Source organism: Typopeltis vanoorti, chromosome 10, assembly GCF_054136105.1.
Source record: "Typopeltis vanoorti isolate ZY-2024b chromosome 10, IOZ_Tvanoo_1.0, whole genome shotgun sequence".
In the NCBI taxonomy this organism is placed as follows: Eukaryota; Metazoa; Arthropoda; class Arachnida; order Uropygi; family Thelyphonidae; genus Typopeltis; species Typopeltis vanoorti.
The window spans coordinates 110,782,732-110,803,462 of record NC_143558.1 but is presented as its reverse complement, the minus strand read 5'-3'; the positions used below and the strand labels follow the sequence as shown (position 1 = coordinate 110,803,462).

Below are 20,731 nucleotides of genomic sequence, written 5' to 3'. Positions count from 1 at the left end.
ACTTACCAGTTTCCATAAATTTATTATTCACAAGAACATAAATTTCTATTGTCAAATATTGGAAATATGGATGAAACTCCTATGAGCTTTGATATGATAAGCAATAAAATAGTGGAGGCTAAAGGTAGTAAGAGTGTGCTAGTTCGAAGTACAGGTCATAAATGAATCTGAAGAACTATTTTCAACAGATGATGAAGAAAATGAACATGAAAATTGAGGTTAACAATTATTTCTTTTTTAAGACTTACGTCTATTACAATATTTTAAATAAATTTATGTAACAAAAAATTAATCCCATTTGTTTTAGAAACACTGCCTATTTTCTTATATAACAATGTATTAACTACCTAAATGTTCATCCAAGAAATTAAGCTTTCCTTTTTATACCTGCTGTATAAAATGACCCATGATTTCAAGGGGTTTTCTGTAGTGTTTGAGAGTCGTTTTATACGGTAAGACATATACAGCATTTAAGCTGTAAATAGAGCAGTGTGTTTGATATAACTATAAATCATTAAAATTTCAGATCCTGTCACCTCTGGAGTCGTCATTATCAGTGCTTATAGCATCATCTTTAAAATTAATGGGAGATTTGACTATAGAAGCCGAAAAAATGATTGGCTGTTTTGTGATTGCCATCTTAAGTGAAGTGGAAGCATTACTAAAGGTACATTTTTCTATATAAAGAAGGGCCATTATGCCTGCAGAGTTAATGTATATGAGGATCTTTTTTTGTTTTAAATACTGGACTTTTATATTTTTTATATTTAATTAACTTTAATTCATTTTTTATTTTAATATTTTTTAGAAAAATGAAGAACAGAAATCAATTATGGAGTTTATTACTAAATAATTGAAAACAAACAGTTCTGTATTTTTCATATTGTAAAAAAGATGCCTCTGTGCTGTATAAGAAAAAAATCTGATTGCAAGCAACTTAATTTGAAAGCAATACAAAAATAAAGCTTACTTGCCCACAGCTGCATCTATATTATCTTTCTTATGTTTAAATTTTCTGATATAATGCGATCCATATAGATGATAAATTGCAGAAGAGATAACGTTCCTTGTCTCACACCTGATTTAACATCAAACCATTTTCTTATACCTCCTTTTATTCTAACTGTTGACTTATAGCTGAATAGAAGGAGCTATATAACTTTCCACTTGGTACCTTGTCATATGCTTTGTACAGATCTACAAAACATAAATACAGATCCTTGTTATATTCCCATGATGTCTGAACTGTTTGTCTTCAAATGAAATTCTGATCTTGACAACCTCTGTTTAGTCTGAATCCAATTTGTCTTCACCAAGCTTCCCTTCCACAATCCTTCTTAGTCATTTCTTATACTACATAAATCTTACCAGAAACACTTAGTAGAAAAATGTCTCTATAATTTTCACATTCAGCTGTATTTCCTTTTTAAAGATGAATACTATGAGATCTCTACTCTAGTCATTTGGAATTTAACCTTCTGACCAGGTCTTTGTAAATTATGCAGTGCAGCCACTCAAAAACTTTTATACTTCCATATTTGAGCATTTCTGATATCATCTACTTTAACTGCCTTTCCACATTTTAAGTTTTTGCTGGCTTTTTCTACTTGAAGTATTGATATGTATGCCTGATTGCGTGTCTGTTGAATATTTTTTTCCACCATGCTGTCAATGCTTGTTTCATTTTTCATTCTTTTGAAGTAATTACTCCATACATCAAGAATATCTTTATCTACAGTTTCCATGATATCTTTATTATCTCTGATTTTTTTTATGGTACTCTCTTTCCTCTTTTTCAAAGCTTTTTCAATAGCCTCCAGAATATTTTGTCAACTTCCTGAGATTTATTCTCTATGTTCTTACCAAAGTCTTCTGATGACTTGTTTAGCTGGTTTTACACAGTGCTTTTTTTTTCACATTTGTCTGTAATTCTGTAAGAGTACAAGCTGACTATTTTCCAGGAACATTCGATATGCTTTCTTCTTTTCCTTCACTACCTCTTTATCTTCCTGTGTCCAAAATAGAGTTGTGATTTTTCTATCCTTGCAGACAACCTGACCATATTTCTCTCTGGCTGAATCAATCAATGTTTTCTTCATTGAATTGCAGACCAGTACAAGTCTGCAATTCAATGATTGAATTCAATAACTGTTGATAAATTTGATATGAAAATCAACAATAAAAAAACAAGTACAATGAAAATAGGAAGCAACATTGAAAATATGAACTGTATTCTGAATGAAGAACCTATAGAACTAGTAAAACATTTCAGCTACTTTGGCACAATTTTTAGTGAAGATGGTAAATTAAATATGGAAGTAGACACAACAGAATTAGTGAAGCTGGTATGGTAGGAAGTTAGATTAATAAAAATATATGAAATAAAAGAAAAGTTATTCAAAACACTTAATTAGCTGATTAAGATTAATTAGCTAAAAGAATGAACTTTTTTTTTTTTTTATCTGGTCTACACAAGAAAGGCCACAAGCCCTATAGCACAGCTGAGAGTTGTAATCTTTGGGGAAGACAGAGAGAGAGAGAGACTATTCTAAAAGACGAGGCAGTGAAGTTGGTTCAGTGAGTTTTAAGATGGACTGTAAAAGGATGTTGGTTAGCAGTGGCTCTTGTTTTAATGATTTTGGAGGAGAGTGGGGGAATAATAGTGGCCTGTTCAGCAGAGCACTGTCCATGAAAGTTTCTGTAGAAGAGGTATAAGGCAGAAACTGAACACATATAAGAGAGGGATGGAAGTGGATCTGAAAGAGGGATCATTAATTAGCTGGATTGCCCTCTTCTGGATAGAATCTAATAATTTTAGACAGGATTTTGGCACACCACCCCAATTATGGGAGCAATATTCCATTGCTGGGCGAATTTGGGCTTTTATAGAGTTAGCAGGTGTGAAGTAGTGTCTTGCAAAAAGTACACCAAGTTTTTTTGCAGATGCAGAAGCTATAGTTGTGCCAGGAAAGATCGGTGGTGTAAGTCAGTCCAAAAAGAGAAATCTGTTCATGTTTGGATATCTCAGTATTACTGAAGGTAAGGTGGAGAAATGCGAGCTCTTTCTTGCGAGAGATCAGACAAACTGAGTTTTGGTGGCATTGAAATTTACAAGGTTGTCCTTGCCCTGCTGGGATATAGCTAGGAGATCTGAGTTCAAGTCCATGGTCATAGTAGATCTTGAGGATTCTAATACTTGAGCACTAACAGGTTTTGGCAAATGAAAAGGAGGAATGAAGCATACTGTCATCAGCAAAGCTATGGATGGGATTTGAAGACTGTGAGAGCAGGTTGTTTATATACAAGAGAGTGGGTGAAAGAACAGAACTGTGCTTTGGTGTGGAAATCTGAAGAGAGTAAACCATCCATCATGACACATAGTGAGTGGTCAGTGAGAAAGTTGGTGAGATCTAGTTGCAGAGTGGAGAAGGCAGACCACAGGATGGCAGTTTGGTGAATAGGCCCCTGTGGCAAACCTGATCATACGCCTTTGAAATGTCAAGGGCAACTGCATGAGTTTCTCCAAATTTTTCCATGACTTGAGTCCATAGGTGGGTGGTGAAAGCAAGAAGATCAGCTGTAGATTACAGCAGCAGAATCCATACTGTAATCACTGATTAATTGGTATAAGAGTTTTGATGATCTTCTCCATAATTTTTGAGAGAACAGAAGTGAGAGCAATTGGATGGCAGTTCTTCATTTGACTTTTATTACCTTTCTTTTGGATGGACTGGACTGGTTTCCATGTTGTCAGGTAGATTAACTTAATTATATTTTTATACATCTTTTATTTCACTATTAGTAATGGACTAGTGAGACCATTAAACCTGTGTCTTGTGGTTGAAGTCACTGGTGAATTAGTTTAAACTAACGATAATCTTTCATAAACAAATATCATGTAAAGATAATTCAATATAAATATGCCCCATATAGAAAAATAAATAAGTAAATAAATAAATATATTAATTAAACATGCAAAATTATTTTAGAGTAAATTCATTAACAAAACATAATAATATCGAGTAAAACATGTTCGTTTACTACGTGCTTAAACTGTTGCAACATTAAAATAAAAAATAAAGTGATAATTTTTCCCTTTTAATATCTGGTCTTAAAGAGTGCTTACTAAAGGCTTGTCTATCTCTGAGTTGAGAATTCAGAGATAATTAAGATGTACTTTCACTTTCTAAATAATCAACATTTTTATCAAGTGATTCCACTTGCTCATGTGGATGACTGCAGTTCCCTAATTTCAGATATCAACTACTGAGCCCTTTGATAAAATGTATCAAAATCTTGATCTGATAATGTCACATTCCACAAGCATTCTGATTAAGCACATTCAATCATGATTTTATTCCTAGAGGAAAGATTTGGAGTTTTCTTAATGTTTTTATAATTGGAAGGCAAACAACTCACTTTTTGCTTTGGCTGTAAGTTACCTAACAGTCTACTAAGTGAGATTCCAGATATTATTGTAGTACCATTTTGATGATAATATTTTTTTAATCCTATCTGAATGTGTAGTAATGAATTTATTAGGGTGTTTTATATCATCAAGTTTATAAGTTACAGGAGATAGCCAGTCTCTCTCTCTGTCCCTCTCTCTACAACTCTGTGGTTCTGAGACTTTAACAACTAAGCTGCCTTGTTTTTTCCTTTTATCTTTGAAGTCTTGTACTAAGACCAAATCTCATATTCTTAAGTTTAATTCCTTTCTGAAGTTGTTTAAAGCTAATCTACTCCTTTCAGATGAAGAAGCTTCCCTTGCTTTTCTTATCATTGTTTAAGGTGCATTAAATTAAACATCTGTACTATATCCCTAAAAATTCATCAGTGTCTTCATTAGGATTAACACACATTACATCAGAACGGAAAAAGGGGAATCAAAACCAAATAAAACGAATATTGTTACTCCTGTGTACAGCAGATCTAAGAGAGAATAAGGCTGTAGGAAGGTTTAAGTCCCAATCATTTTTCCTTAGCATCAGAAAGGCTCAAGAGAACTAGTTTCAATAATTCGTTCTTTCTTTCTTTTGCAGCGCTCATTGCATTAAGGCTGATATGGAGTTGTGAATATTTCCTTGATATTCAAAACTTTACAAACTTGTAGAAGCAATTGAGATGTGAAGCTAAGATATTCCTCTATCAGTTAGGGCAACATACCTAAAAATAATGTTATCAACAAAATTTCAAGCCAAAGTTCCTGCCTTCTGGTCAGGTAGAAAGCAAGAGAATTAGTTTCTTGAAAATGCTTCAGAAAAACAAGATAACATATCTACGACAACAAAAATATATCTGTGACCTCCTTCTTCGGTTTTTTTTTTTTTTTTTATGTTGAGCCCATACACGAGAGGTTGATAGATCAACCTATAATACATTAGTACCGTGTATGAGCTGGGAGAGAAGGTGCTTGTTCACATTGGATTTGAATCACTGTATATTGTATTCCTTAGGGAACACATCAAGGGGAAGTGTTCCATAGTATAGCAGTTGCAGGGATGAAGGAGGAGGAGAAGAAACTTGTTCTGTGGGTTTCAAGGTGCACTGTGTTGGGATGTTGAGCAGCAGCTGCACATGTTCCAATGAACTTAGTACTGAGTGGGGGGAGTTATTGATGCTATTTTCGATGAACGTTTTCCATGGAAATATTTGTAGAAAACATGTAGTGCAGAGACCGATCGTCTGTGCAAAAGTGGGGGGAGTGAGTTGGTAAGAGATGGGTCATTAATAAGTCTGATTGCTCACTGCTGTATTGAGTCGAGCTTTTGGGGGCCCCCACCCCATATGTGTGAGTAGTATTCAATAGTTGTGTGGATTTGTGATTTGTATAAGGTTAACAGCTGTGCAGGGGTGAAGTAACATCTTGAGCGAAAGAGAAATCCTAGTTTTTTAGAAGCTGAGGCTGCAGTGGTTGTTATTTTTTATGCCAGGAGAAGCTTGATGTCAGGGTAATTCCTAGAAGAGAAATCTCAGATTGTCTGGAAATTTCGGTGTTGTCAAAAATAACACTGGGAAAAAATGGTGTTTTTTTATGAGAAATGAGACTGCACTGGATTTTATTTGCATTGAAATTGACTAGATTATCTGAACTCCATTGGAGGATGGCTTGGAGGTCTGAATTGAGGCCAGTGGTGGTTGCTGTTCTGTAGGTTGAGGTGAGTTATGTGGAGTAAGGTTTATCAAAAGAAAGGGAGGAATGGCAATGTGCTGTTGTCTGCAAAACTGTGTATTGGGTTGGGGATAAGCTGAAGTAGGTCATTGATATATAGTAGGAAAAGGGTTGGTTAGATGACAGAACCTTGAGGAACCCCACCATTAGTTGAATGGTGAGAGGATAAGGAGCCATCCACCATCACACATAGTGTGCGTCCAGACAGAAAGCTGGCAACGAGTGTCAGTGTGTCGCAAGTCACTTTAACGAGCCATGGAAAGTTTGTTTCATCCTTTCTTTTGTTTATGGGTCCAAAAAGATAGCACCTGATAATATCAATATTGCATTCTTCTGCTAATTTGATAATGTCTTCTTTCAGTGCTTTTCCATTTTCTTTTGGAAAATTCAAAATGACGGCATTGAATGTTTTGTTTTTGGCCTCCATCAAGTCATGCACTGTTGATGCAATTATTTCACAAAGTTCATTCACGGTGAAGGGTGAACTTGCATTGCGTTGCTCATCGTCAGTTGTTTCGAGCTTGGTTTCTAGTGCTTGTATTTTTGATGGAAGAATTTCATTCATAGCACTAATGTGCTGCATGAGGTTTTCAATTCGTTTGTCTAAGTTCAGGAGCTGTTTTACAGATGGAAGACACAGTGAACAGAAATTTTTGCACAGGAAACATGTATCCAGTGGCAACAGAATTCACACATTATACCCTTTTTTTATCGCTGATATCAATTTTGCAGCTGCGGCACTTTGTGGGTTTGTTGGCAATCGACGGCGCTACGCTAGCTAGGCACAGGGTGCTTGTTCATTGTTGGCTTTTGTTGCTGCCATCTTTGCTTCAACAGTAGGCATAGCAGGCGCTTGCACATGGTTAATTTTTAGATCAAAATATAACTGGTTTAATACATTAAAAGTACTTAAAGGTTGTGCTGGAGTTTTCTGTTTGATGTTTAATTTGAATGGGAAACTCTTGCAATAGCGATAAAATGCTGGAGCATTAGTTTATAGTAGCTTACTCACAGACACCACCTGGTGATGTGTGGGTTTGTCGGCAATCGACTGCGCTATGCTGGCGAGACACGGGGTGCTTATTGTATTCAGTTGTATTAAGGGTACCAGTAAAATCAGCAATAATGTGCTAGAATGGCCTAATTGGGAACTTCACAGAAAGAAAAGTGCCTTTCTCAAAATGAATTCCTTAGCTCACAAGTATGAGATTTTACTTAATTCTTGACATCATATCTCATGGTTGCCAATAAAATTTCTCTTCAATTCTAGACAGTCTTTTTATTTCCAAGGGGACCTGCAAAAGAGGAAGCACAATAATGATTTAAGGTATCATCTTCTATATCGAAGATGATACTACATGGAGCATAACATGATGGTTTTGTGAAGATATGCCATACCTTAGTAACTTTCATAGTATTCCGAGTATAAGCATGAATTTTCTATAGGTTACTTTCTTTTAAACTTACACGGCGATCTGAATGCATTTTTGAAAATTATGGAGACAACTACTGTGTTTGAATAAAAACTTTAGTTTAATATAACTAAAATCTACATTCGACGTTTTGACCTTTATGCCAAGGTCATCTTCTGGAGCATATAACTATACACAGAAAACAAGCTACACTATAATCAAACTGGTTTGTTAAAGTTACTGACCAACCGCCACAACAGTTATTGGCCTGACCTCTGATGAAAGAAAAAAAAAATTATACATCAACACTAGAGTCGTATTATTAGTGTTATCTGTTGGTTGTAGACATACACTGGGTGCAACAACAAGTCTATCTATCTATATACATATATTAACATCATGATTATACATGTACCTTCCAGCAAGTTGGTATGGAATGGTTTCTAATACTAGCTGAAGATTGGCTAGAGTCCTGACTTATGCTGGATCTTATATATTAGGTGGGCTGAATGTGTGCCATTCAGATCCTTGGAATATTCATGCCATCTTTGCAGTTGATATTTGGATGGTTTATCAGGATTTTGCAGACTTCCTTAAATTTCCTTTCATACCAGGTTTTTGTGTAGTGTAAAGAGTGGGTGTTTTTCCAGTTGACTTGGTGTAAGGTGTTGAGCACATGATCTGAGAGGCCTGCTTCACCATAATGGTTATATTTAATGTGTCTAATGTGTTCTTTCTTGTGTATAGGGATTGTCCATCCTGTTTCACCAATGTATGGTAAGTTACAGGTGCAGCGGATGCAGTAGACTCTAGGATGTGCCAATGGGAGGAGAGGATCCTTAGAGGAGCTGAATGTGGTTTTAAGTTTAGCGGGTGGTTTAAAGGTGGCATTGAGGTTATAATATTGTAGGATTCTGTTGATTTTTTTTTGATGACCCTTTAATGTATGGTATGGCTATGGTTTTACTGTAATCTAGATTCGTTTTTGTTGCTGTTTTATGTAGTATTTTAGTAATGGTATTTTTGTTATAGCCATTATTTATGAATGTGTCGCTGATGATTTTTAGTTCTTGTTTAAGGACTTGCTGGTTAGAGCAAATTGTTGTAGCTCTGTTTTTAAGGGTGTTAATGACTCCATATTTTTGTGATGGGTGGTGGTATGAATTAGCATGTATGTATTGGCCAGTGTGTATCAGTTTTCGGTAGACCGTTAAGGATGGACTGCCTGAAGGAAGACGTGACTAGTGTGTCTAGGAACTGGAGCGAGTTTCGATTTTTGATTTCGATGGTAAATTGTATGTGTTCGTGTTGTTTGTTCAGGTGGCTAAGGAATGTGTTTAGCATTTGTCACCCATGCAGCCAGATCCAGAACAGTTTTAGTTATATTAAACTAAAGTTTTTATTCAAACACGTTACTTGTCTCCATAATTTTCAAAAATGCATTTCTATAGGTTAAGTCATAAATCCAACTTTCTGGAATATCCATTTAACCAAATTTTCTTAAGCAAGGTGTAATCAGGTATGTATGTAGCTCTTTTAGAGTTTTGCACATTCCATCATAGTCCTTCTTCTTAATTCATTTTTGTCATATTGTGGAAATATACTGTATATGTCGGCGTATAAGACTATTCTCAAATACTTCAGAAAACTCCTCGAAATCCTGAGTCATCTTATACTGCGAGTATAAAAAGGGAAGCTTAATTTCATGGATGAACATTTAGGTAGTTACAATACATCGTTATATAAGAAAATAGACAGTGTTTATAAACAAATCAGATTAATTTTTTGTTACATAAATTTATTTAAAATATTACAATAGACATAAGTCTTAAAAAACAAATAATAATTGTTAACATCAATTTTAATGTTAATTTTCTTCATCTGTTGAAAATAGTTCTTCAGATTCATTCATGACCTGTACTTCAAACTAGCACACTCTTACTACCTTTAGACTCCACTGTTTTATTGCTGATCATATTAAAGTTCATGATGAAACACCCATCGATATTTCCAATATTTGACAATAGAAATTTATGTTCTTGTCTTAACTGTAAAAAAAGTAAAACATTTCAGATAATTTGGGTACAATTTTTAATGAAGAGCAGATTAAATATGGAAAACAAAATTAGCAAAACTGGTATGATTTGAGAGTCATCTGAATAAATTTATATGGAATATGCAAAAAATTAGTCAAACACTAAACTAACTACTGTATATATAAGACACTTTTCCAACCAGTTTTAACTTATGATGTGAGATCATGGTTAGAAATGAAAGAGTTAATCAGACTGGAGACTACAGATGCAAGAGTCCTGAAAATGATTAGAGGAAGTGAACAGATTGCATCTATGGCAGTATCATGGTAAAAATGAGGATGTTTGGAAAGAACTTGGTATTGGTATTATTTCTTGAAAAATTTACATGTTACTCTTCAAAATAAATATTAATTTTTATAGCTGTTTGTGCTTAAAAGTACCTCCTTTTTATAATGTCATTGACTTATCACTTTCCTTAGTATCTCCCATAATGCAAAGCACGTCTCCTTGCGGATATGTATGATGTATAAAAAATCATCTTTCATCAGGACTGCCCTTTCATTATTGCATGGCATCATACATATCTGCAAGGAGATGTGCTTTGCATTATGGAAGATATTAAGGAAAGTGATCAGACCTTACTCCACCTTTACCATGAGTTGCCTCTGACCTGAAAATACTTCAGGCGCAAATTTGACTGACTTGCTTGTTTGCTTACTTGGGAAGTAGGATTAAAACCAAGTTTATAAAATTGCTTGGTATCTTTAACATTATAGTTGGTATATTTAAAAATGTATTTGTAGGCTTTGTATGTTTTCTGGATGCACGTGGGTGGTCTGAAAATTTCTCAGCCTTGACCATAGATGGCAACACTATTGGCATGCTTGTCTTTTTCTAAGGTAGTACATCTGTCATAAGCACACATGTGAAGTTGCAATTCATTCTATCAAGTAGTTTGTTTTATACAGTGTCTGAAGCAAAAGTGTTGTCTTTGAAATGGATAAAATTGAGTATTGTGTAATTATAGAATTCTTTCTAAAAGAAGGTTAATGGCAAAAGAAATTCATTTGAAGTTCATAAAAGTTTATGGGCACTCTTCTCCTTCGTTTTTGACAATTAAGAATGGGCTTGAGTTTAAATGTGGCCATACTAGCCTTGAAGATGATCCACGTGAAGAATGTCCAAAAAAGTGTAACAACACCAGAAATCATTGATCAAGTGCACGATATGGTATTGGATGACCGGTAAGTTAAAGAGCATGAAATTGCTGAGACTATAGGCATTTCAAAAGAACATGTAAGATATATTTTGCATGAAGAATTGCAAATGAAAAAGCTTTGCACAAGATAGGTGCTGTTCTTCATCACAACAGATCAAAAATGCACTCGCATGAAAATCTCTGAACAGTGCTTGGAGCATTTTAGCAAGAATAAAACTGATTTTGTATGTCGATTTATAATGAGACTAGGATTCACCATTACACACCAGAATCCAAACAGTAGTCAAAACAGTTCATATTAATTAATTACATTAATTATCTTGAAAAGGGTAAAGCAATAACCAGGGAATATTATTACGATCTTTTAACCAGACTAGACAAAAAATTCATGAGAAAAGAACATCCATCCTATTCCCGAGACTTCTATCTCTTCCCAAAACTAAAACTCTTCCTCGTTGGTCAGCGTTTTTCTTTGAATCAAGAGGTGATTGCAGCTGTAGAGGGATATTTTGCAGATCTTACTGAGAATGACTACAGGGATGGGATAATGGCACTGGAGTATCGCAGGAATAAATGTCTTAGTCTCAAGGGAGATTATGTTGTAAAATAAAAATAATTTTGAAATTATTAATTCGTTTTTAGATTGTTAGGCCGAGAACTTTTCAGACCACCCTCGTATACAAGCTCTTCTGGATAGACTTTGTCTCTTAAGTAATGCAATACCAAGCAACTCATGCTGAAGGTTATATTTCATATGTGCCTAATTACTTTTCAATTATTTGTTTTGGAGGAAAACATTTTTTACCTAAATAAAAGAAAACTGTAATAATATATAGTAATCCCTGAATTGTCACAGTTAATATGTTCAGAGAGAACACCATGTTGTGTGAAATCACTCTAATCTACTATATTCGATATTCAAATATATTTCCTAAATTTTCTAATGATTGCAATTAAAAGTTTATTGGTTACTCTGTGGAAATGGATTTGCAACCATAAAACTAAGCCAACCAATGAAAGACCATTTAAAGTTAGATTCTAGTTAATGATAAGAGGAATTTTTTCCAAGCCTTCTTTGTCTAGTTCCTGAATTAATCGATCTCTAGCATGGGCAGGTAAGGTTTTTTTTTCTTCCAGAAATTCTGTTTTTTTTTTTTTTTTTTTTTTTCATGCCTATAACTCAAGAAAGTCAACCATAGAACACAGTATTTCAGACAATGATACAGTTTTAGAAATCACTGATAGTCTTGGATGCTGTCCTTGATTGGCTAACTGTGGAGTTTGGCTTCCTGCTTCTTTTGGGGATTGAAAAGCGTTAGCAGATTTATTTATTATAGTAGAAAACTTTGTGTGAGAAATATTTCCACAGGGTAGTTTCAACAATTTTTTCTTTCTTTTTCACCTAGCAGTAGCAGGTAAAAGCTTTCTACAAGTTTTAGCAGACTTCCATACTACATTCAATATTAGAATAGTTTTTCAGCATTTCCAAAGTATGAAACATCATATTAAATCCTTTTAAAGTTGCCTCTTTCAGTTATACATATTTTTGTTTGCTTCACAATCTTTGGCATCTCTCTCTGTCTACACATGCACACTATCCATTTAAGGTAAGGTAGCCATCTCTTCTTCCGAGTGCAATTCAGGTAATACATAAACATTTATAGAGGAAGAGATGAAGTGTCTATTTCATCTAAACCAGGCTATCTTCCACTGTTTGTTATTTCTTTAATAATATTAGCCACTTATTTGGGCAAGTTTTTCCACTTGGTGATGCTATAAATTAAAGATACCAAGAAATTATATATTTGGTTTAATCCTTTATCCAAGTACGCAAACAAGTTTGCACCTGAACTATTTTCAGAACTAGGGCAACTTGTATATAGAAGCTTATGACTTCACATCACTTGCCTTAGTATCCCATAATGCAAAGCACATATCTTTATGGGTATGTATAATGCTATGCATTATGGGAAGAGTCACTATCCAGACTGGTTTTGACCTTTATTGAGGTCTCATCAGTGGGAGCCAGACCCAGAGGTGATACAAAAGTTCAAGTAATGCAGAAGTCATATTTTCATATGCAAGTTGCCAAAAGGTGTCACATATTATTCAAACACTCTGGATTAGAGATAATTCTTGGACGTTTTTCCACTTGGTTATACTGTAAATTAAAGATACCAAGAAATTATATACATTATATAGAAAAAGCAACTGACACAATGAAAAAGGAAAAGTTGGTCCTTGTTGGGGATCTAAATAGCAGAGTAGGAAATGATTGTGAGACATACAAAAATATTTTGGGAAAATTTGGAGAAAAGAGCAAAGCTAATAATAATGGCAAATATCTGTTGGATTTCTCCTCAGGACATGGACTGGTTATTACTAACACCATGTTCCAACATAAAAATGTGCACAAATTCACATAGAGAGAAGAGGCTAGGAATAAGAAAAGTCTCATTGACTATGTTATTATTGATAGTGATGTTTTCTCCCTGGTGCAGGACACCAGAGTGTACAGAGGATTTGAAATTGGAAGTGATCACTATTTAGTCTTGAGCAGGATAAAATTGAATTTCATATTGAAGAGAATAACATGTAAGAAAGTTTTAAAGCGAATAAAAGTTGAGCAGCTCTCAGATGTGAACTGTAGACTAAAATACAGAAAGATTATTGAAAAGAAAATGAAAGAGTTTGAGAACAGGAATCAAACCTTGGAGATTCAGTGGCAAACTCTGAAGAAAACATTGATTGATTCTGCCAGAGAAGCATGTGGTAAGGTTGTCTGCAAGGATAGAAAAATCAGAACTCCATGGTGGACACAGGAAGTTAAAGAGGCAGTGAAGGAAAAGAAGAAAGCATATCAAAAATTCCTGGGAAATAAGACAGCTTTTGCTCTTAGAGAATACAGAGACAAATGTAAGAAAGCGAAACACATTGTAAAACTAGCTAAACACAAAAGTCATGGGAGGACTTTGGCAAGAACATAGAAAATAAATATCAAGAAGGTGACAAAATATTCTGGAGGTTGTTGAAGAAGCTTAGGAATGGAGGAAAAAGTACTGTAAAAGTAGTTAGAGATGATAAAGGTGACATGAAAACGTGAGAAAAAGATATCCTTGAAGTATGGAGTAATTACTTTGGAAAACTTCTAAATGAAACAAGCAGTGATGACAGCATAGTGGTAAAAAACATTGACCAGGCATGCAGTCAGGAATACATATCCATACTTGAAGTAGAAAAAGCCATCAAAGGCTTGAAATGTGGAAAGGCAGCAGGAGTAGATGATATTCGACCAGAAATGCTGAAGTATGGTGGTATAAGAGTCTTACAGTGGCTGCACTGCATAGTTCAGAAAGCCTGGACAGAGGGATGAATTCCCGATGATTGGAGTAGAGCTCTCATAGTACCCATATATAAAAAGGGAAATAAAACTGCATGTGAGAATTACAGAGGTATTTCCCTACTGAGTGTTCCTGGCAAGATCTATGCAAGTATACTTGAGAAACGGTTGAGAAGAATTGTGGAAGAAAAGCTTGGTGAAGAACAAGCTGGATTCAGGCCAAATAGAGGCTGTCAGGATCAGATCTTCACTTTGCGACAAATAGTCGAGAAAGCATGGGAATATAACAAAGATCTGTATTTAAGTTTTGTCGATTTGGAAAAGGCATATGACAAGGTGCCAAGAGAGAGTAGCTATTCAATACGCTACAGTTATACAGTTTCAATGGGGCATTACATCAAGCAATACTTAGTCTTTATTTGAGTTGTAAGTCAGCAGTTAGAATTGAAGGAATTACAGGAAGATGGTTTAGTGTTAAATCTAGTGTGAGACAAGAATGTACATTATCATCTCTGTTATTCATTATCTATGTGGATCACATTATGAAGGAAAGTGGTATTAAACCTGATATCAGCTTAATGTCAGCTCTTTGCTTTATGCGGATGATGTTATACTTCTAAATAAATCCGCTACGTCTGCAAGATTCTCTGACTAAATTGAATAGCTGTTGTAATAGATATGGTATGAAGGTCAGCAATAAAAAGACAAAGACAATGAAAATAGGCAGAATTATTGAAAATGTCAACTGTGTTGTGAATGGAGAACCTGTGGAACAAGTAAAACATATCAGCTACTTAGGCATGATTTTTACTGAAGATGGTAAATTAAATATAGAAATAGACAACAGAATCAGCAAAGCTGGTATGGTGGGAAGTCAATTGAATAAATTCATATGGAATAAGAGAGAAATTAGTCGGAACACTAAATTAGCTGTATACAAGACAGTGTTCAAACCAGTTTTAACTTATGGATCTGAGAGCTGGGTCAGAAGTAAAACACTTGACCAAAGACTAGAGACTGCAGATATGAGAGTCCTGAAAATAGTTCAGGAACAAACTTGTTTGCTTAGACTTAGATGAAGGATTAAACTAAGTATATAATTTCTTGGTATCTTTATACTTATTTGGGGACGCCAACAAACTGTAGCCAAAAGATGTTTCCAAATGCCTCATATTGCTTGATGTTGCTGAAGTCATGATTCATGATTATTTGCAGTGGCATCGCTGAGAGTATAATTGTTCCAGAATTCTGGCAGTGAAATTGGCCTTTCTCCCATTGTGGCTGTAATTACTTGTGCAAAAGTTTTCTGTAGATAGGTAGATAGTATGCCTGAAAAGTTGTGATAATCCCTTGAGCTGTAAGATGTAATAATGATGTAGTATTTGCATGCATTTACCCATTGATGATTGGAACAGAGGTGTTGTCAGTTTTGTGTGTGCCTTGATTTGCTCATTATATGCATTGTCATTCATTTTGCAGACCAATTTCGTGTACATTGTTCAAAAAAATAATTCGACTTTAGTCACACACCACATTAATTGAATGTTAGACTGTGTTTATTGAGACACAGTATCAATATGCACATCACATTAATTTGAGAAGTGTGCTAATTGAAACCATGATAACTGAGCAATTACTGTATTTCATTATGCTCCTTATGATCAAGTTTACTGCTATGTGTCCTTTATGCTTTTCATAATTATATATTTTTACTTTTTCATTGATTTACCCATTATTGATGCTTTTGAGTTTCCATGGTTTCTTACAGGAGAAATATCTTGGGTCTTCTAAAATTCAAGAGTTGCCCTATTTCAGTACTAGATTACTTGAAATAATAAAAAAAAACCATGCTGCAGTGAGGTATGTGTTCTTTGGCTATAGTATAAGTTTCATCTGCTGTTACAGTAATCCCTTGATTAATGTACCCCCAATTAGCGTGTTTTCAATTAGTGCATCCTTTTTTTTTCGATACCCAAATTCGATTAGTGCACCTCTAAACTCCTATTAGTGTGCCTATATACATCTTAAAAATAAATGTTACAGATTTAAAAAATTTTCTATCTATACATTTTTATGGCTAATTATTTAAAAAAATCACTTGCCAGAATGAAATAATTTAGTTATCAATTTAAAACATTTTACAAAGTTATTTTTAATGGCTTACTGCCCAAATTTATGTTGTCTGCTATAGTATGCCTGCAGATTCGAGATGCTTCAACACTTCTGCAGATGTCACAAAAATGAGAATCCATTCTGATAATAGGGTAATCAATCTATCTTCTGGGATGAGTTGTTTATTATTACACGTCGGAAAATTAACTTCTCTTTTATGATCATTGTAGTTTTTAAATTGGTAACTATTTTGCTTGTATAACAGTTGGGAAATTTTATCTATAAAGCACGTGATTTGGAATGTTGGCGACCAATTCGTACGTCCTTCATTTCTTTCTCCCCTTCAATGATAACGTCCAAGAGTTAATTAAATCTCATTCTGAAGAATTGAGTGATTCCAACCTGCTAAATTTAGATGCACAGCGGGAAGATCCCGAAGAATATGAAGAAAATTTAACCACTGATAGTCAGCCAAAAGAGATTTCACAGTAACGATTTGAAAATATTTTTCGTACAATCGAAGTTTTTAAGCAGCAATGCTTAGTGGCTGATCCTGATGAAGAGAGAATCAGTAAAATTTCCAGAAGAGTAGAAGAGACAATAGGTCCATACCGTCAGTTGTATGAAAAAAAGAAACAAAATGCCCACCAAACTACATTAGCTTAATTCTTTGTTAAGAAATAGAATAATAAAATTTATATTCTGAATATGTTTTATTGTCTTTCAGCTTCATGGTTTTCCTTTAACTAGGTCCTGAGACATACCTCAATTCTTTTATAAAAAAAAATTAAGGTTCAAAAAAGAAAATTGAGGAACGAATTATACTTTTTCCCAGAAGTTATTATATTCGATTAGTGCGTTTTTGATTAATGCGCCTGTTTTAAAGAACGCATTAGGTGCACTAATCCAGGGATTGCTGTATTTTAGAAATTCCTTACAAATTAACTCAAATTCAGTATGTAATTTTTCATTAAGTGGACATGGTTACAACAAAATGATTCACCATTACAAATTTCTAAAACATCTTATCCAAAGTTCCATAATAAAAATATAACAAGTATCAAACAGACTTTATTGGTGCTGCAAGTAACAGCTGCAATGTTTTAAGTTCATTATTGCAAACAATGAAATTTGAAAAATTTTTGTGAACTAACATTTGCTAGCAGATGGTATCAGAATCCTCCCCCTCCCCCAAAAAAAATTAAAAAAAAATAATTTGTTTTGCTTTAATATTTAACATAAAATTTACATTAGCCATAAAGCAAAGTATTCCATGGCAATGAACATGAAAGGAGGTTATTTTTGTCTTAGACTGTAAAGGAGTCAATTGTGAATTACTTTGAAGGACAGAGTAGCTCTGAAAACAGTTATTGTGTGATTGAATGACCTGATTTTCTGCCCATGGAAAATTAAGTGGGCTTCAATTGTCTACAGATGGTGGATAAGGGCAGAATTCAGGAATAGTTAGATAAGAATATGATACTCTGTGGTGAGAAAGCATGGCTTTATGAAGAGTAGTTTCTTAATAATTTTTATTAAATTATTACTAAAAAAACTACTAAAGTAGTTTAGTAAAAATTAAGAGTAAATAAAAAGTAAAAATTACTAAAAAAACTACTACTACTATTACTAAAAAAACTAAAGAAACTACTATTTAGTTTCTTAATAGTAGTTTCTTCAACACGTATGTTTTTGTGTCCCTAAACTTATAAATATGAGGATTAATAATTTACTAACTTTTTTGTGATTAAGTGACAGTTCCATAAAGGAAATTGCTACACCTGCCTGACAGATAGGCATTAGAGAGTTGTAAATGACTAATGGTGTGAATGCTGCTTAATTTCTATATTAATGATGCAGGGAATGTTTGGAGTGAAATAGTTATTTATTCTAGTTATTTGCTGATGATGTAAAACTGCAGAGTGAAATTTTTCATCTAGTCTGGTTAAAAGATCAGAATAATATTTCCTGGTTATTGTTTTACTCTTTTCAAGATAATTAATAAACAAAATCTGTTTAGCATCCCAAAACACCAATGACATGATTTTGTCTTCTTTCGCATTGAACAACTGGCATCTGTCCACTGTTTTGACTGCTGTTTGGATTCTGGTGTATAATTGGGAATCCAAGTCTCATTCTTAGTAATAAATCAATGCACAAAATCAGTTTCATTCTTGTTAAAACAATCCAAGCACTGTTCAGAGATTTTTATGTGAGTGCATTTTTGATTTGCTGTAACAAAACGCATCACCCATCTTGTGCAAAGCATTTCCATTTGCAATTCTTCATGCAAAATATATCCTACACGTTCTCTCAGCAATTTCACGCACTTTGACTCGCAGGTCATCCAATACCATATCTTGCACTTGATCAATGATTTCTGATGTTGAAAGTTTATTTTTCACTTGATTAGACAAAGTTTGCGCCTGAAAGTATCTTCAGGGCTGGGGTAAGGTGGTACAACACCGGGCAACTCATTGCAAAGGTGGAGCAAACTTTGCTTTGTTTGCTCACACTTGGATAAAGGATTAAACTAAATTTATTATAGTCTAACCAAGTGAAAAATAAACTTTCAACATCTTTCTCTAAATCCAGAGTAATTTATTAAAAAGGTGGCACACCGTTTGGCAACTCCTATAGGTAGAGATGATCTTGCTAATGCTTCTGCCTGGTATCTCCACTTGGGCCTGGCTCCCACTGAAGAGACCTCATTAAAGGTCGAAACTAGGCTGGGTAGTGGCCCTTTCGTTAATGCATAGCATTAGACATATCCGCAAGGAGATGTGTTTTGCATTATGGGAGATACTTAGATAGGAGTGTTGTTAGCTTGCTTCACCTTTGTAACAAGTTGCCCGGTGTTGTACCACCTTACCCCAGTCCTGAAGATACTTTCAGGTGCAAACTTTGTTTTCTCACACTTGGATAAAGGATTAAACTAAATTTTTTATGATTTCTGATGTTGTTACACTTTTTGGACATCCTTTTCAAGGCTGTATGGCCACGTTTAAACTTTCCGTTCCATTTCTTAATTGTCGAAACGAAGGAGAAGAGTGCCCATAAGCTTTTATGAACTTTGAATGAATTTGTTTTGGCGTTAAACCTTCTTTTAGAATGAATTTTATAACTGCACGATACTCAATTTTATCCATTTCATGGGATACAGACAGCACTTTTGCTTCAGACAAACTTCTTGATAGAATGACTTACAATTTCACATGGATGCTTATGACAGATGTACCAACTTAGAAAAATAAATGGTAATTAGTTTACGGAATTAACAACGCATAAAAGTATATTAATTAAAGATAACTTTAATAATGTTATTAAAGTTATCTTTAATTAATATACTTTATATGCTTTGTTAATTCCGTAAACTAATTACCAGTTATGTATGACCAACGTATAAGCCTTGCTACTAGAATTTAGAAAAATAAAATCATGCCGAATGTGTTGCTATCTATGGTCGAGGCTGAGAACTTTTTAGACCCACATATTTTAATTTAAGTAATTTTAATTTCAGCCCAGCAGTGTTTAATCCATGAACACGTGACTGTATACATAGAGAGATTCCAATTTAAGCATGCACACTACTTTTTTTAATTCACTTCTTATTGTTGGATGTCCTTTGTTAGTTGTTCTGATGATGTCTTGTGATACATAAGACGAAATATTTACATAATAAAAAAGTTATTTGCTGTGACATATGTGTTATTCTATAGTTATGGATAATCCACAGGTTTCTATAATATACATAAACAGATTTAGGTTTACATACTTAAAATTCTGGCAAATGCAAAGGTCAACATAAGTAATACCAGCGCAAATGTGATCTCTCATTACTAGGGCATGACCAGAATTCGAAGGTAGTCCTTCAAATTCTGGATGACTTTCATTTAGAAGGTAGTCCAACAGAAAGTGCAGTAAACAATGACATCAAGGAATTAACCAAATAATCATGAATATCTATTGAAAATATTCTAGATATATACAACATGCAAGATGATTAAAATTAAAGTACTCCTATTTAAGGCTTCATGGAGCACCACCCCATGATCCAAATGCTGCAAAACTTTACAGGAATATATTGTGCATCATACAGAAGCGATATCTGAGAAAGAAAAAAAAAGTAGTTCTAAAATTCACCACTGGGGAACACTGCATGGTGTAGTTATTTATTTATTTAGCATATGATGATATAACGACCATAAGGCCCCTTTTATGAGAAAGTACATCATAATCTCAATCCCCATTTTTATCCAGTCTTGGTACTGGCATATAGCTGACGAATCAGACCTGTGGTTGGGTCTGAAATATTCCTGACTATAATCCATGTGTGTTCACAAGGCCAGTTTGCCTGTTCAGGGGGACAAAAAATCCGAGTTTCTGGGTGAAAAACCAGGCAGCCATGCACTACAAAATGCACAGCTGATCACTCTGACT

General features: G+C 34.3%; 1 protein-coding gene across 2 annotated transcripts in view; it reads left to right on the top strand.

Annotated features, from left to right (window-relative positions):
• LOC150102691 (condensin-2 complex subunit G2-like) overlaps positions 1–20,731 on the top strand; it is a 401,754-nt gene that overhangs the window by 358,248 nt on the left and 22,775 nt on the right. For both annotated transcript variants that reach the window (XM_090398912.1, XM_090398911.1), the window contains 2 exons: positions 527–667; positions 15,948–16,039. In XM_090398912.1, coding sequence (XP_090255038.1) covers positions 527–667; positions 15,948–16,039 — 233 coding nt within the window. The remainder of the gene's footprint in view (positions 1–526; positions 668–15,947; positions 16,040–20,731) is intronic.